Genomic DNA, 22785 nt, shown 5'->3' with positions numbered 1-22785 from the left:
TATTCCCCATCCCTGATTTAGTTTTCTCCAGAGTACTCATCACTATTTGATGTAATTTATAGTTTACATCCTTATTGTCTCTCTTTCCTCCTCCCCATGAGGTCAGGGACTTTGGACTGTTTGTTCACTAATGTATCTCCAACATCCAAAGCAGTAAATAGTGTTCAAAGAATAGTAGTTGAATTATTACAAATATCTATGTATAGAGCTGTCCAATGCAATGTTATTTATAAAACTAAAACATTTAGAAATTAACAAAATGTCTTGTCATAAGAGGAAAATAAATCACAATATATCTATGGGATAAATTATGCACTTATGAAAAGTCATAATTTTATAAATTATTTAATGATATGAAAAATGCTCACCTTATGCTGTGGAAAAAACAGGAAAAAAAAGAATATATAATAAAACCCCACTTTTATTTAAAACATAGAGGAGGGAATATATACAAAAATGTTATTAGTGGCTATATCTGGGTAGTGAGATTAGAAGTGATATTTGTTTTTCTCTCTTATATTTATATTTGCAAATGCTTGACAATAAGTTCTTTTAAATTCGAAAAAGACAGAAAATTGTAAAGCTTTGAGGAAAAAAAATGTTTCCTCATTCATTTTATTTTTAATCCCCTCTAATCTGAATGAATTTCTCACTCCAGTTAGAGATACAATTTGCACATATCTTTTGGCACTGATCATATTCTGCTAGTGTTTTGTATCTTTATTTCCTCTATTAGGCCATATACTTTCTGAAGGCAAAAACCATGTCTTATTTACAATTTTAGAGCCTATAAAACCTATCTCTACATTCAATAATTAGCTGAAAGAAAATGTTTTAATAGCCAGGAATAATGTATAAATGTGTAGTATTAGTTGCTTAAGGAAGCCATCAAATTACGTAATTTTCCTAAAATGATCTGATGTCCCTCTTGACCATTTGGAAATATTTAAGGTTTAAAGCTATATTATTAATAGAATGATGACTGCAGTATAAGCATTTTTAGGTTTTGGCCCATCTTCCTGTTGCCTTTATTTATATATATTTTATTATCTGTTGATACATTATATTAAAATTTTTGATTCTGTAGTAAATTTGGAAATGGTAGATTTCAGGACACATTATGTTAGTTAGGTTATGTTAGTTAAGCTGGCATAACAAATAGACCATGGCACAAATGGATCCAAAACATAATGACTCACATACAACAGAAGTTTATTTCTTGCTTTAAGGGTGGATGTTCCTGGTTGGCTGACAGTTTTTCTCCACATATTTAGGGTCCCAGTGCCTTCTAATTTATGGCTTCCCAGGTTATACAGCATTGTCCACTGTATGCTATTTGTATTTACAAATCTCTGCTTCCAGCATGTTAGGTTGTAAGTGTAGTGAGGGCATAGAATTGCCAGACTCAGCAAATAAAAACACAGGAAGCCCAGTCAAATTTGAATTTCAGATTATCAACACATTTGGTATACATTTTAGTATAAGTATATTCCAAATATCACACAGTATGTTTAGTGTAAGTATCACATAAACATATTTATACTAAAAAATTATGTGTTTTTATCTGAAATACCAATTCAGTTGAGTCCTGTGTTTTCTCTGGCAACCCTATGAGGGTGGTGATTCCATCTATCTCAGTTACGACTGAATCCCCAGAATCTAAAACAGTACCTGACTACTATAAATAAGATCAAGAAGTATCTCAATAACATTTAATGAATAATTGATTTTCTGTCAATCAGAACCCTTATTAGCAAAGAATACTGATTAATACTAATTAATACTAATACTGCTATTAATAAGGATTTGTATTAAGCATTAGTGAGGGATACATATTAATACTTGTTATTAATAAGAATACTTATTAAGTATCAGCAAAGAATATTTACCAACAGATAATAATTTAGTATCAGCATAGCAAACTGCAAATGTTTAACTAAAGCTCATGTCTTAGTCAGTTTAGGCTGCAATTACAAAATACCATAAAACTGGCGGGCACAGTGGCTCACGCCAGTAATCCTAGCACTTTGGGAGGTCGAGGCGGGTGGATCACTTGAGGTCAGGAGTTCGAAATCAGCCTGGCCAACATGGTGAAACCCCGTCTTTACTAAAAATATGAGAAAATCAGCTGGGCGTCATGGCAGGCACCTGTAATTCCAGCTACTTGGGAGGCTGAGGCAAGAGAACTGCTTGAACCTGGGAAGTGGAGGTTGCAGTGAGCCAAGATTGTGCCACTGCACTCTGGCCTGGACGACAGAGCAAGACTCTGCCGAAAACAAAACAAAACAAAACAAAACGAACAAACCATAAACCAGATTGTTTATAAAAACAAATTTATCATACTTGTGGAGACTAGGAAGTCCAAGATCAAGGTGCCGGCAGATTTACTGTCTGGTGAGGACCTGGTTTGTAGATGGTGCCTTCTTGCTCTGTCCTCACGTGAGGTGAATGAGCTCCCCCAGGCCTCTTTTATAAAGGCACTAATCTCATTCATGAGGTCTCTGCCTAATCACCTCCCAAAAGTCCTGCCTCTTAATATCATTACCTTGGGGGTCAGGATTTGAACATATGAATTTTGATGGGACACAAACATTCAGACTACAGCACTTCAGTAAAATAAATAGATAAAATTGGGTTTTCCTTAGGTATCTGCACAGCTCTGTCCAGTCTCTACTGAAACATCATTGACACCCTCAGTGACACCTTTCCCTGTTCTCCATGTCTTAAACTCCAAACCTCCTCCTTCTGCAGCACTTCATTTCCTTTCCCTGCTTTATTCTTCCTTTTTAACACTTAATGTGAATATACCACATATTATACTTATTTGTCTATCTTTCTCACCAGAATGTAGACTTCATAAGGACAGGCATTATTTCCCGTTTTATTCATTGCTACATTCCCAGCTCCTACACATAGGAGACAGTCAATAAATATTTGTTAAGCAAATGACTGAATAAACACCATTTGTCCTTTAGAAATGAGTTATACATCTTATTAGAATATAGTTATCAGTAGCTTGATGATATTCACCTTACATGACACAAGATGACTTTAATCACACAATATCATGATTCTGCTTGCATCAACTCAGTTCACCAAGTCCTGTCCATTCTATCATCACAATGTCTTTGATAATCCTCTTCTCACCTTCCCTGTTGCCACTTCCTAAGTGCTTTAATGTGTTCTGTGGATTAATGCAGAAATTGTCAACTGGGCGCAGGGGCTCATGGCTGTAATCCCAGCACTTTGAGAGGCTGAGGGTGGGTCTCTCGAGTCAAGGAGTTTGAGACCAGCCTGGGCAACATGGCAAAACCCTGGCTCTACTAAAAAGACAAAAATTAGCTGAGTGTGGTGGTGCACGCCTGTAATCCCAGCTACTTGGAAGGCTGAGGCACAAGAATTGCTTGAACCTGAGAGGCGGAGGTTGTAGTGAGCAGAGATTGTGCCACTGCACTCCAGGCTAGGTTACAGAGTGAGATTCCACCTAAAAAAAAAAAAAAAAAAAAAAATTGTCTAACTAGTCTCCTTACCCATTGTCTTCTCATTCTAATCCATTCTCCAAATCACTACTGAATTTATCTTTCTAAAATAAGAATCTGATTATTGGGTGTGTTTTGCATTGCTATAAAAGAATACCCAAGGCTGGGTAATTTATAAAGAAAAAAGGTTTACACCGGGCACTGTGGCTCACGCCTATAATCCCAGCACTTTGGGAGGCTGAGGTAGGCAGATCACCAGAGGTCAGGAGTTCGAGACCAGCCCGGCCAACATAGTGAAACCCCATCTCTACTAAAAATACAAAATTAGCTGGGCGTGGTGGCAGATGCCCATAATCTCAGCTACCTGGGAGGCTGAGGCAGGAGAATCACTTGAACCTGGGAGGCAGAGGTTGCAATGAGCCAAGATAGTGCCATTGCACTTCAGCCTGGGCGACAGAGCAAGACTCTAAATCAAAAAAAAAAAAAAGAAAAGAGGTTTATTTGGTGCATGGTTCTGCAGGCTGTACAAGATGCATGCATGGCATGAGCCTCTGATTTTTTTTTTTCTTTTCTATTAATCATGCCACATTTTTAATTACGTACAAAGATCTAACATGTCACCCTGGGACCAATTCACCCACTGCTCTGTTTGGCAGTCTTTTGTCTCTCTCTTCAGCAATGGTGAGGCAGATACCCTTTCCTCAGGGAAGAGAAATCCATAGTTTGGCACCCTTGCCAATAACAAAAATCTTGGAAAGTCAAGTGGTAAAGCTGTTGCCATTGGTATCTTTCATGTGAACCATGTCAAAAGATCCAGGGTGCCTCTCTCTGTTGGTGATCACACTAATTCTTCCCAGGTTAGCATCGCCAGTCACCATACACAGGTGACCAGTGTCAAATTTGATGAAATCAGTAATCTTGCCAGTCTCCAAATCAATCTGAATGGTATCATTCACCTTGATGAGAGGATCAGGGTGGTGGATGGTGTGACCATCATGAGTCACCAGATGAGGGATTCCTTTTGTGCCCACAAAGATTTTTCTCACTTTGTACAACTTGTACTTGGCCTCCTCAGGTGTAATATGATGTACAGCAAAGCGACTCTTGGTGTCATAGATCAGACGGAAATCCTCTTCTGTCTTGTCGATGCTAATGACATCCGTGAATCCAGCAGGGTAGGTTATATCAGTTCAGACCTTGCCTTCAATTTTAATAAACCGCTGCATGCAAATTTTACTTCATCTCCTGTCAAGGCATACTTAAGTCTGTTCCTTAGGAAAATGATGAGGGGGAGACACTCTCTCAACTTGTGGGGACCGGTGGATGGACAAGGAACAAACATACTGGTCAATTTATCCAGCATCCAATGCTTTGGAGTTGCTACCCGCTTTAGATGCTTCTTGGGACCACAAGCCACGGCTGCGTTAGGCAAGGAAAGAGTGAGCCGCTGCTTTTGGAAGCTTCCAATGATGATGGAAAGGGAAGGAGAGTGGTGTGTCACATGACGAGAGAGGAAGCAAGAGGGAAATGGGAGAAAAGTCCCAGGCTCTTTTTAACAACCAGATCTTGCAGAAACAAAGAGTGAGAATTCACTCAATCCTCAGACAATAGCACCGAGCCATTCATGAGGGACTTGTCCCCATGATCCAATCACCTCCACCAGACCCCACCATCAATACTGGGGATCAGATTTCACATGAGATTTGATATAGCCAAATTATATCATCAGGGTCACTCCCTGATCCCAAAACTTTTATTACCCCAATAATAAGATTCAAAATTTCTTAGTTGAGCACATGAAACCCTTCTTGACATGGCCCAGCATCCAGTCCTACCACTCTCCCACACATGTAGTTGAAGCTCTAAACTGCCCCTTCTTACCCACTCATGCATCCTCATGACTTGACTGCTCAAATATCACTTCCTTTGTGAGAGTTAGGTGCTCTATCCTCAGTGCTCACAGAGCTCTTTGTACATTCTCCTAATAACACATATTTTAATAGCTGCCAGCAATAAATGATATTTTGCCAAATCTAAGACGTACATTTCTTTCCAATATTTCTAAAATTGGAATGGCATCTTACAATCATGGCATCTTACAATGTTGTCACCAGAAGGCAGTTGTGATGTAGTTGTCTTAGCCTGAACATGTGCAAACTTCCTGGTTATTCCTGGTGGCATGACTAGACAACTGCAAACCCCTGAGATTTCAGTCAACTAATCATTTAAAAAAGGATTTAGCCGGGCGCAGTGGTTCACGCCTGTAATTCCAGCACTTTGGGAGACCAAGGAGAGCGGATCACGAGGTCAAGAGATCGAGACCATCCTAGCGAACACAGTGAAACCCCATCTCTACTAAAAATACAAAAATAATTAGCCGGGCGTGGTGGCGGGTGCCTGTAGTCCCAGCTACTCTGGAGGCTGGGGCAGGAGAATGGCAAGAACCGGGGGGCGGAGCTTGCAGTGAGTGGAGATCGCGCCCCTGCACTCCAGCCTGGGCGTTGGAGCGAGACTCCGTCTCAAAAAAAAAAAAAAAAAAAAAAAAAAAAAAGACAGAGAAAGGATTTAAATCCTTGTTGTGATCTGAAAACCCTGGTTGTGATCTGAAAACCCTTCATTGATACCTTTGAGTTGGAATAAGAAAGCACCAGCATTAAAACTCCAACAGTTTGCAACAAAAACTGTTGGACCCCAACAGTTTGCAAAAAAATACCAAAGATAATAGTGGAATATTATTTTTAAAAATGTTGCATCACTAATGCTCTTAGCAGAATTCAATACAATGTGGAAAAATTCTATGTGATAAAAAACCACTGTGTCATAGTTTAAGTAGCAGCATTTCCCTCTGGCCCCCTCCATCGTCCAAAAATAATGGTGTTTGTTACAACTCATTTTCTTAAAATTGATAAAATATGGTATGTTACCTCGAACTGTCAAACGAACCTTATAAGTCATCTTATTTTATGCCTGGGGTCTGCTGACATAATATTGTATTCTCATTCTGTTTATCTGTCTTGTCTTTCCACTAGATTATAAATTCTCTGAGGACCTACCACTGTGGCTGTCACATATTAGGTGTGGAATTAATACTGGTTGAAAGAATGACTGCAATGTTTATGTTCTTCTGCTGTTCCACTTTGATTCTAATTGTCAATCTGGATATATCCATTTTCAGGGCTGATCTTGAATTGTCTGAGACTTCAACTATTACTGTAAAACACCACTCATTGGAAAGATCTAATTTCTAATAGTCATCTCTACTAGCATTTTCTTTCGAGGGCTGATATAACATTAGTATGACCAAAATTAAATTTTCTTAGATATGTATTAACTGATTACATTGGCTGGATAGTTTCACATCTAATTTTTTTATGCTTAAAACTTTTATATGTTATTTGATGTTCTCAACCTCTCCATATCATTGACTAATGTGATCTCAAAGAGAGTAGTATAGCAGAACACTAAGGAAATGGTAAGACAGCCAAAAGAAACTCTGTTAGGTTACATATGAGGAACACTAAGTTCATCTGATTATTCTGCTCAGATGGCACATCTGGATACCATAAACCAAGTCATTGGCACATAATTATTTTTAAACTGTGTTACCCTGCTTAATTGGTTTAAAATAATTTAAAAGGGCTCTGGTTGGCTCTTACAAATGAATCTAATTCATCAGTTTTAATTCTGTTAGAATAGCTTCGTTTCAACAATTTAGGTTATTATTTAAGCCAGGGTCACCATTCTTTCAAAGGTTTTCATATAATTTATTTTTCCCTTTTAAATTGAAGCAAGAGCATTAAGAAAACATTCCTTTAAAAACAGCAGCAAAGAAGAAGTTTTCTCCAATACACCTATTCGGACCATTGCCCTCTCAGAAAAATCTTTCCTAATTCTTTAGACTGCAACATTACAAGGCGTAGCACAGACTACTCTAACTAGTTTTCTCTCTACCACTGCAAGAGCTCACTGTTTCTTCAGGTGAGTCTGGTGAAATACTTGTCTTGCATTTGGAGGCCATATTTTAGAAAAATAAGGCTGAATATAACCAGCATCTTTCTAGAATCACAGATAGAAGTTGACTGAAGAAGAGATTCATGTTTTTCATCTTTTGCTCACTCCAGGACCTAAGCTCACTGAGGGAAGAGTGGGAATCTCCAGCAGTACTTGGTTTTTTCTTTTTCACCAAACATAGTTGAATTCATAAATATGCATATGATACAATTCCATTGTTAAATATATTGGTGATCACCCAGGGTATTTTTTTTCCCTCTACTGTGCAGATTTATTTTAGGAATTCTATTTAAAAGTGCAGTTAACTCTAAGGTTTTGTGAATTTTTAAAGTTATTTACTGAGTACTACTAGATGCCAGATACATACATTATTCTTATACATTAAGCATGTGGTTCCTAATCAGAATTATGTATAAGATTCACCTGAAGAACTTTAAAGAAAAAAAAAGAAATGACCAAAGCGTATCTCAAATCTACTGAATTCCTTTCCTCTGGGGATGGGCACTTGGTACATTATTTTTTTAAGCCTTATAGGTGATGCTGATGTGCATTTCTTGGCTAATAACCACTGCTTTAAGCCACCATACACCAACAGCTAAACAGTCAACCAGAGTCACTAATAATAAACTTGGCTTATTTCACAACTTTGTCTAGGGACGGCTTGTCAATGCTTCCTGGTTTTTGACTGCTGCCTAGGTATGGCCTCATTTCTTCCCTATTCTGCCTCAGCGCCTCACCTTCCACTACGTCTGGACTTCTGAACTAGACATGTAATCTTTGATCTCAGAAGTCATCATCATAAGCATAGGTTCTGGTTGTGGCTGGCTCACTGAACTTGGCTTTCCTTACCTTTGCGTCTAACCCTATCTCTACTACATACTTTCACTTATGACCCTAGTATGAAAACCTGCTAACACCATCGAGTCAGGGAAGAAAGTGCCATGATGGTGATGATGGCAGTGGCCCGTCTGAAGTGGCTGCTGCCCTGACGCTGGCTACAATCCAGGAGGCATGGCTAGGGCCGTGGTGCTCCATGGAGCCAGCAAGAGCTGGGAACAGGCAGAAGCCCTGCCCCCTTCCAAGTTGGAAGAGTGGGAGTCCTGCCCTCCTGGGTGCAGCTGTAGCCACCCAGTCATGGCAGTGGATCCATTCATCTCCGCACTCTCAGGGACCAGAAAGCTCCCTGCTCCCGCCAGCTTGGAAGTGCCTGCTCCCACTGCCTGGCCTCTCCCTGCTCCCAGCACCCACTCTGATTTCAGAACAAAGTTGTGACCGAGCCTGGCTGCTGTCGCGACCTGTCCAGGTGTGTACGTGCTTGGGGCAGCATTGACACGCAAGCCCCCTGCTGCCTCGGTCCCCTCTGGACTTTGGGCACTGATGAGCACAGGAGGGAGGCAGGCCGAGGGGGGAATAAGGGCAGCTCAGTGCAGGCCTGTAGGTACCACTCAGCATGAACAACCTGGGCGCCATGGGCACCGTGGATGGCAGGTTAACGGCAGCAGGAGCCAAACAGGCTCCTGGGTGGAAAGGGGCAGATCCCCAGTAAGGCCAGGGGCCAGGTTGCCAGTTTCATGCAAAGCAGTGAGAACTTATGGTGCTTTCTCCATGGTTACCCATGGACCAATCAGCACACACTTCTTCCTCTCAGAAGCCCATAAAAACCCTGGACTGAGCCAGACTTGGACAGACAATGGGATGACCTGCTTGCAGACAGGAGCTACCCACTGTGGGTTTCCTCTCTGTGGAGAGCTGAGCAGATGGCAGGACGACCTGCCTGCTGAGAGGAACTACCCACTGTGGGTCTCCTCTCTGCTGAGAGCTGGACACTTACTGGGATGACCTGCCTGCAGAAGGAAGCTACCCATTACCCTCAGGTCTCCTCTGAGCTGTTCTGCTGCTCAACAAAGCACCTCTTTGCCTTGCTCACCCTCCACTTGTCCGCATACCTCATTCTTCCTGGATGTGGGACAAGAACTCAGGACCTGCGAAATGGCATGGCTGAAAGAGGTGTAACACAAACAGGGCTGAAATATGCCCCTTGCTTGCCATGTTGCGGGCAACATAAGAAGGAGAGAAAAGAGAGGACGGAAGAGAGGAGAGAAGAGCTGTGGTCCTTGGGGGAGCCCAGACCTAGGAGCTCCCTGTGACACCCTCTTTGGGGTTCTGCGGCTCCTGGCATCTCCAAGCTTCCAGGTGCCACTGCATTCCCTGGCGCCAGCTGTGGAAGCTGCTTGCAGTATACCTGGTCCAGCCACAACCTTGCAGGGAGCCAGCCCCTGGAGCTGCCTGCCCTGCTGCAGCTGGCATGCCTAGCTGTGCGCAGTGGCTGGACTCCGTGCTTGCTTGCTCACACACCCCTCTCTGCTTCGCACCTGGCTTGCACTTGGCAGGTGTGGGATCCAGGCCGGGAGTATGAGCAGAGCGCAGCCTGCTGGGCCTGGGGGCAGAATGAGCCCAGCAGGCCTGACCAAAACTCGGGCAAAGGTGACATTTTTCCAGCTGGAAAAGTGACACTCCAAGGATCCTGCGACAATGACTCCACTGAAAAATGATTTCGAATAACTGTAATAATAGGTAAGGTAATTGTGAATGCATGTTAATCTTCAGTAGTCTAGTTTGATTCCTTTCAAACATTGCTTTGTACTTAGCAACCCAACTGAAAAATAAATCTCCAATTCATAAGAAAAAAAACTTCCTTAGATTGGAATAAAGGCCCTCTACTGTCTAGATCTCACCTGTGTTTCTAGATCTTGTAATATTCTACATGTACGTGATGCTCCAACCTAGCTGTAACTTCACTGTTCCTCAGGAAGCCCTCGGTAATGCTGTCCTAACTTCCTTTCTTCACATTTTCAATGTCGGGAAGATCTTTTCACTAGCAGCTTCCCCTTCCTTTACCCGTATCCAAATCCTACCAGTCCTTTAAGACAGTGTTTCTTAAACCTGAATAATGTACAGACTCCTAAAATAAATTCTTATGATCCTGGAGAATGTTTTCAGTAGGCTGGGGACCACAGACCGGTTTGAAAAGCACACATATAAGAACTATTGTATAAGAACTAAAGACCAATTGTATAAAATTATACAAATGATCACGTTGAAAGAAAAATTTTATCTTTATAATTGGTAAAATAACTTGTATTTTGCCATAGAACTCTGATTCTTATCTTCAGATCTATGATGTTTAAGAAACACTACTTTAAGGCAAAGCGGAAACATACCGACCTTGGAAAATGTTCCTGCATCACCCCAAGTTAATACATTTTTATTTTTTCTGATTTGGTGTCTAACAACTTTCTGCGTTGGAGTAGCTAGTAATATCTAGTATTTTCCTAGAAAACACAAGCTCTTTGAATACAGGGACCACATTTTATTTATTTTTTATATACACCACACCTAATACACAGTACGTCCTCAGGAAGTATTGGCTGTAAAACCTATATTCCATGCTCTTATTTTGTAGTCCAAATGTCTTTAAAATATCACACTTCTTCTATTGTCCATACTCTTATAGAAGAGTATATTACTCAAATAGCTCTGCTATAAATTAACAGTAAGTTTCAGAAGTTATCTTAAAGTTAAAACTCCAAGTCACGAAACTCACGATTTTTTAAAAGTGCCACAAAGTGTCTCTTCTGTGTCAATGTTAATAGAACCCTTTCTTTAAACGATCAGTAGACAAACTAAGAATTTCCGGATAAAGAACAAACTCTGGAAAAACAGGGCTAGTGGGAGAGGCCCTATAAATACCTACCTAGTCTTACAAGTGCTGTCTCTAACTCAGCTTGTATTTAAGGCAGTTTCTTCAGTTTTTCAACTAATGTGTTTGAGAAAACTGTTTTCCTCGGACATGCAGGCGTGGACTCCTTACTTCAGGTAAGGTGACAGCAGCTTGACAGAGAATGCCTTCCCTCCCACGGCATTTGGGACGAGACTGAAGGAAAGACACAGGCGGGGTTACGGGAAACCCATGCTCTGCGCCATCTGGACAAGCTGAAGTCAGTGTTTCCGCTTTCACACGAGGTAATGGATTATGATGGGCTCAGGTCCCCTTTAGCTCTGAAACAGGTATTCTATGGCTCTAGGTAAACACGGCATGAGACAGGTATTTCTCTGGTAGGATCAGTTGTATTTCCCAGAGAATAAAACGGGCAACAAACCATTTATCGATATGTGAATGGTCCCCTAGGCCCTATTTGGGGCTGGATAAAGAAAAAGAAGGTTTGCTTCCTTTTTGGCGGGTCCTCCAACGACAGAGTTCATGGCCCGCTGCGCGTCCAACTTCCACCTCTCGTCGCTCACCGGAGGACGAGCGAGGCTCTGGGCGAGGACAGCCCCTCAACCGCACTCCCCAGAGGGAGCGCTGTGACTCGCGGAGATTAGTCCCCGGTCATAAACAACCTCTCACTTCCCCTCCCCCGCGCCCGCCCGCGCCGGGGCGGCCCTACGAGGCCCAGGAACCTCCTCCAGCGCCCGCGAGGCCCCGAGTCCTCCTCGGAAGGGCGGCTGCGGACCTGTCCTCTTCTCCTAACCAGGTGTTTGTCCACTTTACTCAGCCCTTCTTACTCGTCCACAATACAGCCACCTCAGAGGGGGCGCTGACGCCAGCCCCTTTTTTCCTTCTGTCGACCCCAATCACCTCCAACAGCCAGAGGCCGGCGGCCCTGACGCGCAGGCTCACCGCCGCGGCCGGCGCGCGCGCGGACGCGTCCCCCGCCCCCACCTCGCGGATCTTCCGCGGTTCGGCCCCGCCCCTTCCCGAAGCCCGCCTCCGGGTCGGCCCGCCCGCCCGCTCGCGCGCACCCGACGCCCCGCCTCCGCGCGTGCTCAATAACTGTCCCCGGAGCCGGCCTGCAAGCTTCCCCCGCCCCTGAGCTGTTTAAATATGCTAATGAGAGGGCAGGGACTAGCCAATAGAACGGCGAGGCGATGTATCACGTGGCTCGGGGACGTGTCAGGGGCGGAGCCTCCGCAGCCCCTGCCCGAGTTAAAATCGGAGTGTGAGAGAGAAAAGCGCTTCAGTAGCGAGAGGGGCTGAGAAAGTGGTGACACTGCCGGGGTGCGGAGGGAGTCCCTGAAACTTCTCCCAACAGCCCCAGGGCCAATCTCCCCTCAGCCCACTCCCCTCTTCGCCAGCTCCCAGGTCCCCACTCCCTGTACCGGGGGTGGGGTGGGGAGCCAGGCCCGTCTCCCGCTGGGACACACACAGGGGCCGGGAGCGGGGACGGGACCCCCGAGGCGGGGGGGACGGACCGACAGACAGACGGCTGGGCGCCCGCCCCAGCGGGCAGGCAGGCAGGAGGAGGCGGAGGCGGGGGTACGACGGGGAGGACTGGGTCTGGGGAGTTTCCTCTCAACTATCGGGGGAGAAACTCCCCGCAGCCGGAGGAAAGACCCAGACGGTGTTTTCCTCCCGGGGGCCGCGCACCCCCGCCCCGCGTAGCGGCGGTCGCCGCCACCGGCGCCTCCACCTCTACCATCTCCTCTTTCTCCACCACCTCGGGCCCCGGTGTCCCTGGCCAGCACTATGCCCATCTTACTGTTCCTGATAGACACGTCTGCCTCTATGAACCAGCGCAGCCATCTGGGCACCACCTACCTGGACACGGCCAAAGGCGCGGTAGAGACCTTCATGAAGGTACCGACTGACCGAGTCCGGGCGGCGACCCCGGCCCGGCGGCCCGCGGGAGGCAGGGTGGGGGAGGGCAGCCAGGGCGGGGGTGTCGGGGACCTGACTGCGGGAGCTGCCGGGCTCGGGGACCCCCTCCCCCACCGCGCGGGCGGGCGGGCGGGCGGGCGCTGCGAGCCGGGCTCGGCCGGGGCCCGGATTCCGGCCCCGGGCGGTGTGTGGGGAGCGATCTGTGTGTTGGGGGCGGCGTGGAGGGGTGGCCGCTGCGTGTGCGGTACTGTGGGGGCGGCGGGGCAGCTGGGCGCCCCTTCTCCGCCTCGTAACCTCGCCTCTGTGCTTCCCTCTCGCCCGCCCTGTTCCTCTTCCCGTCCCGCAGCTCCGTGCCCGGGACCCTGCCAGCAGAGGAGACAGGTATATGCTGGTCACTTTCGAAGAGCCGCCCTATGCTATCAAGGTAACAGCCCTCGCCCTCCCCCTTTCCTCTCTTCCCTTCCCTGTTCCTTCCTCGCTCGCCCTCCCCGCCCCCCCATTCACCCTTCATTATGCTCCCCTCCCCCACCCGCTGCGCTCCCAGCCGCTGAGGTCTCTTCCCTGCGGGCTCCCACCCCCTCCCCCGCTCGGCAGCGTCCTAGCGCGGCGCGGAGTCGCGGGGCCACCGCCGTCCCCTCCCGGCCCGGCCCGGCCCGGCGGCTGCGGCGGCGGCGGCGGCGCTGCGATCAACATGGCCGACATTTCCCCTCCGCGGCGTGAGCGGCAGCAATGAACTGTGGGGGATATTTATTCAAGTTAGCCGGAGTGACAGCCGGGCCCGGCCGCGCACAGCCCCGGTTTGCATTAAAGGGGAATCGGTCCGGCCGGCACGGGAGCCAAATACGGGGCTGCCAGGATTGGTCTTGTCAAATTCGTCCTAAGAGGGCCGGTGGGACAGCTGCAGGTTAACTTCCTAAGTCTGGCTCCCGTCTGCTTCCACTAGTACGTTCACATATCCACATTTTGGGTATTAGATTAGGTAGTAAATTTGTCAGTGAAGTTATAAAGTATTAAGGTTGTTAACTACCAAAACCTAGAGAGGAAGCAGGTTTATTCCTGGGCCACCTTTGGAGGAGAGTTTCCTCAGCAGTGGTACAGTATTAACACGTTAACCAAGCCAAACCAACCAAAAGTGAAGCTGCTACTTGGTGACTGTCAGATTATAACCGCTGTGTGTACATGGCTTTAAAAAATGAAAAAAAAAAAAATCTTACATTTTTCTTTTCAGGCTGGATGGAAAGAAAACCATGCAACGTTTATGAATGAACTGAAAAACCTTCAGGCTGAAGGACTTACGACTCTTGGCCAATCCCTAAGGACAGCTTTTGATTTATTAAATTTAAATAGATTAGTAACTGGCATAGACAACTATGGGCAGGTAGGTTGAATAATAAGGTGGCAAAATAGTTGATTTTTCATTTTGTGGAAACACAGTCCAATCCAAAAACTACATAACATGAAATGCACGTATAAAACATTCCAGATTAAAATAGAATATGCACATTGTTCAAAGGCAAAACTCTTACCCTACTATATATATTTTATGTCCCTCATTTTTTCCCCTTTTAAAATACATTTGTATTCAGGATTAGAATCTGAATCTTTTGCTAAAAATTTGACATACATTGATTTTAATCCCTTGAAAGTTCACTAAAGACCTAAAAGGGAAAGCGTCCTATCTCACCACACTCAAGTTGTGTGTGCAACTATTGTAGTGACTTACAGACACTAGTTAGTGGTCTTCATTTCTATATTAGTAAAGATGTTAGAGGAAATTAATCTGTTTGTTGCATCAGGGTTTAATGTGATCATGCTGTATAACTATTCTGAAAGGTAAGAAGATTTTCACTGGAATACAGTCACTGGCTGAGAACATTAAGTTTTCTCCTTTTGAAGCATACACAGTTAACTATTGCAGGAAGAATTCTGAATTAAATTTCAGGCCTAGAGTTTTAATTTAAACTCCAAACCCTTTGCAAAAAAGACTGCTGGAAAATATGAAAGAACCCTTCGTTTCTTAACCCCCACAGGTCCTTTTATTTCACTTACTTTCATCTATTTGAGGGTGAGAGGAGCTTTAAATCAACAACAATTCACTAAGGAAGAATGCAAGGTGGTCTATTGTAACATTTTATGATATCTTTGCCCTGGAAATAAGAGATACTGAACAACATATAATGTTACATGTAACAAAGGAATATTATTTCCAAGGAGCTCAATTCTTACGTTGTAGTGAAAAGCACTATTCCTGTAATTATATATTGGGTATATGTTGTGTTCTTTTCCCAAGTCCCACAGTCCCTAGTTTTGTGAGTTTCATACATTTCAGGGAAATTCTTTCTGTGACTACAACGTTTATTTGCTTCCTATTGAAGGAAATGAACTTGTTTCTGTTTTAGGAAATTTTAAGCTCCTTAGGGATAACTTCAGTGCTTAAGTATCTTTGGAAATAGCTGAATTTAGTTCTAGAACATTTAAAGTATACATTGAAATTCAGAGTGAGCTTACCAAATTGAACTTCCATCGTTTAATTAGGTAAATATGTACTTTCTTACTACATTAATACTTTTATGTTTTTCCCATCTCTGCTGCTTTTATTTTTGCAACTTTTAGTAATTTAGGTATATTTGCAATGAACTTTTTGGTTTGTTTCTGTGAAATAGTAGTAGATTTCTTTCTCTTTTATATTTCTTTGTGATATGTAGCGCAACACAGTCTTATTGCTTAAAGTTTTCATCCTTACCTCTTTGAGTTCAAAGAGATATTTAAAACTTGCCATTATTTGGTTACCTTGATTTGGTTGTCATGTTGTTAGTGTTATGGCAGAACTATTAGTTTCCTCTTTTTCTGCATCACATTTCATAAGTGGTCAAGGCATTTGGACACATTCACCTCCTACTACCTAGTACAAATACTTCTTAGATTGCTTCCTTCGAAAAACTGCTTGTCATGGAGAGGCTGAGGACATTTGTAATTTAAACCTGTATTTTCCTTTTCCCAGTTGATGTCTGCCCCCAGAGAACACTTTAGTTCTTGTCTGTAAGGCTTATAAAAACTTTGAGGGAAAGGTGGTCCTGTGCTGTTACCACTTTGACCAAGAGAAAAACCTGGAGATTGGGATGTTTTTGCATGTTAGGATTTATTCAACAACAGGGAGAGATGATGCTTCTCACTTATTTTGATGAATCAGCAAAGATTGCAAGGCATAATTTTATTGCTTATGTCTTGAATTGGCACATTAAAAATGACACTAGCCTTAAAATAAGCCACTGTTTTCAAACGAAAATGATAATTTGAGTAAAGAGTATTTAATTGGAAGAAAACATTCTTCCAGAAGATTTTTTTCATCATAAAACTTATCTGATTTAAACATTTCACGTTTTCTGTTCACAAAAAGGATAAATGATTAGGAATTTTGGATGTCTCAAATATTTAATACTAAATATTGTTCATGTGTTTTCTTCTTTGTAAAAGTACTTTGTATCTGCCTGTTTTCTGTGGAATACTTTTATTTTGTAACTTCAATGTTTTTACATAAGTATTTCCCGTTTCCTGCTCTATACTAGGATCTGTGGCGTTCACAGTACTACTTGTATGTAATGTTAGTAGTTGAAGGAAATGAGAAAAGATTAGGTGGAAGATAGAACATATATATTTTATAGAATATCTAAAAACTTTAATGTTCTGAGTTACTTTCTTAAATGTCTATGGGTTAATATATATATATTTGTATATTTATATAGATATCCACCATTCTGCCACATATATACACATATATGATTTTTCATAACTAATTACAAGACTATTAAACCTATATTGCATTTGTTAACTTAGTTAACATACCTACAGATAAAACATCTTTGAATTATTAGCTAGGATGCTGTCAGAATTTGCAGGGCATTAGTAAGGTTAAAGTAGCTGAGAAAAAAGAATGGTTCTTAGTGAATGTTTTCCTCAAGCACTTTGGATATCCTACTAAAAAATTCCATGCCTATAGATGTTCTTATAAATATTTAATTTTGATAATCAGTACCATTTACTGATATTTCTACAGTAATGGAACAATGTGTAGCCTTTAGTCAATCTTTTCCTTTATAGCAGTACTTTATTAAATTGCATATAATTGCAGATAAATTTGATACATAATTTTTTCACATGTGTTCAACAGAGTTTCAAATAACGCTGATCCTTTGAGAGCTGCTGAAAGTCTGAACCAGCCTTAATATCTGAAATTAGGAAATGTATAAAATGTGAGAGATCTGATTAAAGTTTTATACGTAGATGAGTTAATTTTCATATTGTTACAGGTCATCCTGTTTTCCATCAATATATATATGTATATTTTTTGAGACAGAGTTTCTCTCTTGTTGCCGAGAATGGAGTACAATGGTGTGATCTCGGCTTACCGCAGCCTCCTCCTCCCGGGTTCAAGCCATTCTCGTGCTTCAGCCTCCTTGAGCAGCTGAGATTACAGGCTTGAGCCACCATGTCTGGTTAATTTTGAATTTTTAGTGGAGACTGGGTTTCTGGTCAGGCTGGTCTTGAACTCCTGAACTCAGGTGATCCGCCTGCCTTGGCCTCCCAGAGTGCTAGGATTACAGGCGTGAGCCACAGTGCGCAGTCCAGTATTTTCAACATTGTCTTCTTTTCAGTAAATTAGGTTAGTTAAGATTAGCCAATAAGGCCGGGCGCGGTGGCTCAGGCCTGTAATCCCAGCACTTTGGGAGGCCGAGACGGGCGGATCACAAGGTCAGGAGATCGAGACCATCCTGGCTAACCCGGTGAAACCCCGTCTCTACTAAAAAATACAAAAAACTAGCCGGGCAAGGTGGCGGGCGCCTGTAGTCCCAGCTACTGGGGAGGCTGAGGCAGGAGAATGGCGTAAACTCGGGAGGCGGAGCTTGCAGTGAGCTGAGATCCGGCCACTGCACTCCAGCCTGGGTGACAGAGCGAGACTCCGTCTCAAAAAAAAAAAAAAAAAAAAAATTAGCCAATAAATCTTACTCTGGCCTGCCAAGTCCATTTTTGTTACTGACCTGACTCCACACCCCCGCTACCTGAAGTATACTAGTACTAATTAAATTGTTCCAGGAGTTAGAATGGCACCTTTCCTACTATATGCCCTTGGTGAAGACAATCCTTGACAGATACCTTAAAAGGAGATAAAATATGTGCTTAATTTTTTCAGGAGTTTCTGTGGTGAATGTTTACCTCATTGAAAAATGGTGACTTTCAGACAATGTCAAATTTAATGATTCTCGGGGAAAAGAATTTTAAAGAATTTTATTTTGAGCATAAAGGTCTACTTTGTAAACTTAGGAGATAATACAGTTATAGTTCTAATACTACTTTTTTTTCCTTTACCTAAATAGTACCCATTTAATAGATGGTGTGAAATACAGGCTTTGAAGGCTGGCAGGTGAAGTAGTGAGAACTCCATTTCCATTTAGGTGTTTGGTTTCTCTTAGATTATCAACAAATATATGAATAAGAGTTTGATATTTATTAAGCTATAGACATCTTTTCAAATGAAAGTCAGTTAATTACTATACCTGAAATACTGCTGTGTTGAATATAAACTGGAAACACAATGATGAATGGTGTATTGTAAATTTTTAAATTCCTTTAATTAAAATTTTTTTTTTAATTGTGGTAAGAAACACCTGACAAAATTTACCATTTTTAAGTGTGGAGTTCAGTAGTGTTAAGTATATTCATATTGCTGTGCAACCAATATCCAGAACTTTTTTATCTTGCAAAATTGAAACTCTGTGTCGAGTAACTCCCAGTCCCTGGAAACCTCTATTCTAATTTCTGTTTTTATGAATTTGTCTACTCTGGATATCACAGTTAAGTGAAATCGTACAGTATTTGCCTTTTAGACAGGCTCATTTCACTTATCATAATGTTCTCAACATTCATTTATGTTTTAGCATGTCAGGATTTTCATCCTTTTTAAGGCTGAATAATACTCTATTGTATGTACCACGTTTTGCTTGTCTACATATCCCTTGATAGTCACTTGGGTTGCTTCCACTTCTTGGCTGTTGTGAATAATACTGCAATGAACATGTGTGTGTAAATAACTTTTTTGAGATCCTGCTTCTAGTTCTTTTGGATATATACCCTGAAATGAAATTACTGGATCATATTGTAATTCTATTTTAAATTTTTTGAGGAAGTACCATACCGTTTTTTATAGCAGTTGTACCATTTTACATTCCTACCAACAGTGCACAAGGGTTACACTTTCGATATATCTTCACTAACACAATTTTCTATTTTTCTTTGACATTAGCCATCCTAATGGGTGTGAGGTTGTATCTCACTGTGGTTTTTATTTACATTTCCCTAATTATTTATGTTAAGCATCAACATACACTTGTTGGCCATTTGTACACCGTCTTTGAAGACAAGTCCTTTGCCCATTTTAAAATTGTTTTTTGTTGTTGAGTTTTAGGATTTCTTTATATTTTCTGGATATTAATCCCGTATCAGATATATGATTTGCAAATATTTTCTCCCATTATGTAGTTTGCTTTTTCACTCTGTTGTTTCTTCAATACACAAAGTTTTTAATTTTTATATGGTCCAATTTATGTATTTTTACTTTTATTGCCTGTACCTTTGGTGTCTTCCACAAAATCATTGCTAAATCCAATGTCACTGAAGCTTTTCTCCTGTGTTTTAAGAGTTTTATAGCTTTAGATCTTCTGTTTAGGTCTTTAATCTATTTTGAATTAATTTTTGTATATGGTATAAGGTAAGGGTCCAACTTCATTCTTTTGCATGTAGATAGCCGGTCTCCTCCACCATATGTTGAAGAGGCTGCCCTTTCCTCGTTGAATGGTCCCTGCAAATCCCTGAACTTTTGAACCTCAATAATTATTGTTGGTGGAGAGGACACTCTCCTGTCAAACTTGCTTAAATGTTTTTTCCCCATCTTTATTGTGTAAAAGAGCAATGGCTGGAAATGTGAAAATTGGAATCCCAATCTTGGCCTTGCCATTGAATTATTATGTAACATTGAGCATTCACATTACTATTTTGAGCCTCTGCTGCTTCTTATTCCAAGTTGGCAATAATGAAGCCATTGTACCTTTAATATAGAATTGATGAGAGATTTAAATGGGATGATATATTTAAAATGTACTTTAAAAATTAGGATGTGCTCACTAGACAAAAGCATCCTTTTCCCCCAAAAGATTAGTATATTTACCTCATTTTCTATTTTTTTCAGCTTTAAATTTGAAATTAAAATTATAAAAGTCTTTAAAGCTGATTATTACTTGCTTTAAAAATCTGTTAGTATCATGAAGTGTATATTTTGACTTGAGCTTTGTATTATATCCCAGAAAAGCAGCTGTGAAAGAAAAGTAATATAACTTGGCCAAAGTTGTCTCAGTGGCATTTAATAAGCATAGGATGGTGTTTTTAAAGAAGTGTTAAATGAAAACAATTTAAATGATTTAGCAGATAAATCAGAAAGTTATTCTTTTGCAAGAATACTTATGTGAAAAAAGCACATGCTTTAGGATTCTTTCAAATAGGGAGCTCCCCCTAGTGCGTTTTAGATGAGATTTACACAAGTTTTATTTGCAGGGAACCTTTTAGGAGCACATCTGTTGGGTAAATCAAGGGATGTTTTAATAAGATTTAACTGAGCTCAAAGTAGTACAAAATGAATATGATTTATTTCCTATAGAGCATTAATTTAATGGTGCTATAATTTAAATGGAAAGGAATATCCCCAAACCCAGATTTTATTTTCTTTCAAAATATTTGCTACAATATTTCTTCAGAATTTTATACTCTAAATCTGTTTTGTAAAAGAAAAAAATTCTCCAGTCATGAACTAAAAAAAAAAAAAAAAAAAAGGAAAAGAAAAATGAACTATCCTAAGGACGTTACTGCCACCTTTTTTTTTTTTAGGTGGCGTTTCACTCTTGTTGCCTAGGCTGGACTGCAATGGCGTAATCTTGGCTCGCTGCAACCTCTGCCTCCCAGGTTCAAGCAATTCTGCTTCAGCCTCATGAGTAGCTGGGATCACAGGCTCCCACCACCACCCCCAGCTAATTTTTATGTATTTTTAGCAGAGACGGGGTTTCGCCATGTTGGCCAAGCTGGTCTCAAACTCCTGACCTCAGGTGATCCGCCCACCTCGGCTTCCCAAAGGGCTGGGATTTACAGGCATGAGCCAGTGCGCCCGGCCATTATTGCATTCTTAATTAGAAATTGTTTGAAACAAATCTTAAATGCAAAAGTCAAAAATAGGCTGGGTGCCATGGTTCACGCCTGTAATCCCAGCACTTTGGGAGGCTAAGGCAGATGGATCACTTGAGGTCAGGAGTTTGAGACCAGCCTAGACAATGTGGTGAAACCCTGTCTCTACTGGGAAAAAAATATATATATATTAGCTGGGTGTGGTGGCATGTGCTCGTAGTCCTAGCTACTCAGGACTTTCTCAGTTGGAGAATCCCTTGAACCCCGGAGGTGGAGATTGCAGTGAGCTTAGATGGTGTCACTGCACTCCAGCTTGGGCAATAGGCTGTCTAAAAACAAAAAAACAAACAAAAAATCAAATAATAGATTCTACTTCTCCTTTAAAGAACGTTTTACTTTCTTGAGATATAGGAGAATGTTGATAATTATGTATTAAATTATATACAGCTGGAAATTAAAAGATCAGGAACAAATCTAATATTTGACAGAATTGAACTTATGTATTTTGAATTAAGGTCATTTGTGGTCAAAATTAGTTAAAAGGATTATTTAGTCTTGTTTAGTCATGTTCATGTCAAATTTCTCCAAAGAGATTATATAATATTTTATAATTTGAAATGTTTCTCAAATATATAAATGTTTCTCAAATATATGATTTTTGGCTATGATAACCTTGACTCAGATTTATACTCTACAATTAGTCTTGGTGGACTTTTCTTGTTTTTTGGGGTTTTTTAATTTAAAAAATTCTTAGATACAAAGTCCCTCTCTGTTACCTAGGCTGGTCTTGAACTCCTGGGCTTAAGCAGTCTTCCCACCATAGCCTTTGGAGGAGCTGGGACTGCAGGCTCTTGCCATTGTACTCAGCTTAAAAAAGTAATTCCCTCATATAAACTTTATATTTGTTTAGTCTTACTATTAGTCTATAAAAGTTTGCCATGGTTGCCAGACTTTAAACAAAATACTAATTTTTAAAAGAATTTTGTTTTGGTTTGTATTTTCTGATCTTTCTCTAACATTTTTACTGAGATGTAATTTAAATACACAAATCTGAAGTGTGAAGCTTAGTGAATTTTAAAATATACACTCTTAAAAAAAATTGAACATTTGCATCTACTGACAAGTTTTAATTACTGTCAGTAGTTTTATTATGATTATTTTCATAGGGCTTTACAATGGAAATTATTTTAGAAGTTTACTCAATTTTTCTCATTTTGTTGGTAAAGAAAAGGCCTAGAAAGGTTAAGAGGCTTAATTTCTACACATTTATGAAATATTTTAAAAAATTGTAATTGGTGATAGAACAGTTATGCAGATTTTATTAAGGATTTGTATATTATTTAATAACATTTTATTTAAATGTATAACCAGTGGATCTGATTTGCTTTCTTCAGTTTTGTCTATAGTTCTATA

General features: G+C 41.4%; 1 protein-coding gene, 1 long non-coding RNA gene and 1 pseudogene across 4 annotated transcripts in view; 1 reads left to right on the top strand and 2 right to left on the bottom strand.

The window, feature by feature from the left end:
- LOC144336145 (uncharacterized) overlaps positions 1 to 13322 on the bottom strand; it is a 96884-nt gene extending 83562 nt beyond the window's left edge. The window contains exon 1 of the long non-coding RNA XR_013407650.1: positions 13090 to 13322. This is a non-coding gene — a long non-coding RNA (uncharacterized LOC144336145). The remainder of the gene's footprint in view (positions 1 to 13089) is intronic.
- Positions 3971 to 4919, bottom strand: LOC713256 (small ribosomal subunit protein eS4, X isoform-like; annotated as a pseudogene).
- Positions 12506 to 22785, top strand: part of INTS6 (integrator complex subunit 6) — a 122754-nt gene continuing 112474 nt past the window's right edge. For all 3 annotated transcript variants that reach the window (XR_003724325.2, XR_003724324.2, XM_015121104.3), the window contains exons 1-3: positions 12506 to 13128; positions 13496 to 13573; positions 14378 to 14527. Coding sequence is in view for 1 of the 3 variants with exons in the window: in XM_015121104.3 (XP_014976590.1) it covers positions 13018 to 13128; positions 13496 to 13573; positions 14378 to 14527 (339 nt within the window). In the remaining 2 variants the exon portion in view is untranslated. The remainder of the gene's footprint in view (positions 13129 to 13495; positions 13574 to 14377; positions 14528 to 22785) is intronic.

The sequence above is a fragment of the Macaca mulatta genome, chromosome 17, assembly GCF_049350105.2.
Source record: "Macaca mulatta isolate MMU2019108-1 chromosome 17, T2T-MMU8v2.0, whole genome shotgun sequence".
In the NCBI taxonomy this organism is placed as follows: domain Eukaryota; kingdom Metazoa; phylum Chordata; class Mammalia; order Primates; family Cercopithecidae; genus Macaca; species Macaca mulatta.
Note: the sequence above shows the minus strand (reverse complement) of the source record. Positions and strands in the feature narration are given on the sequence as shown.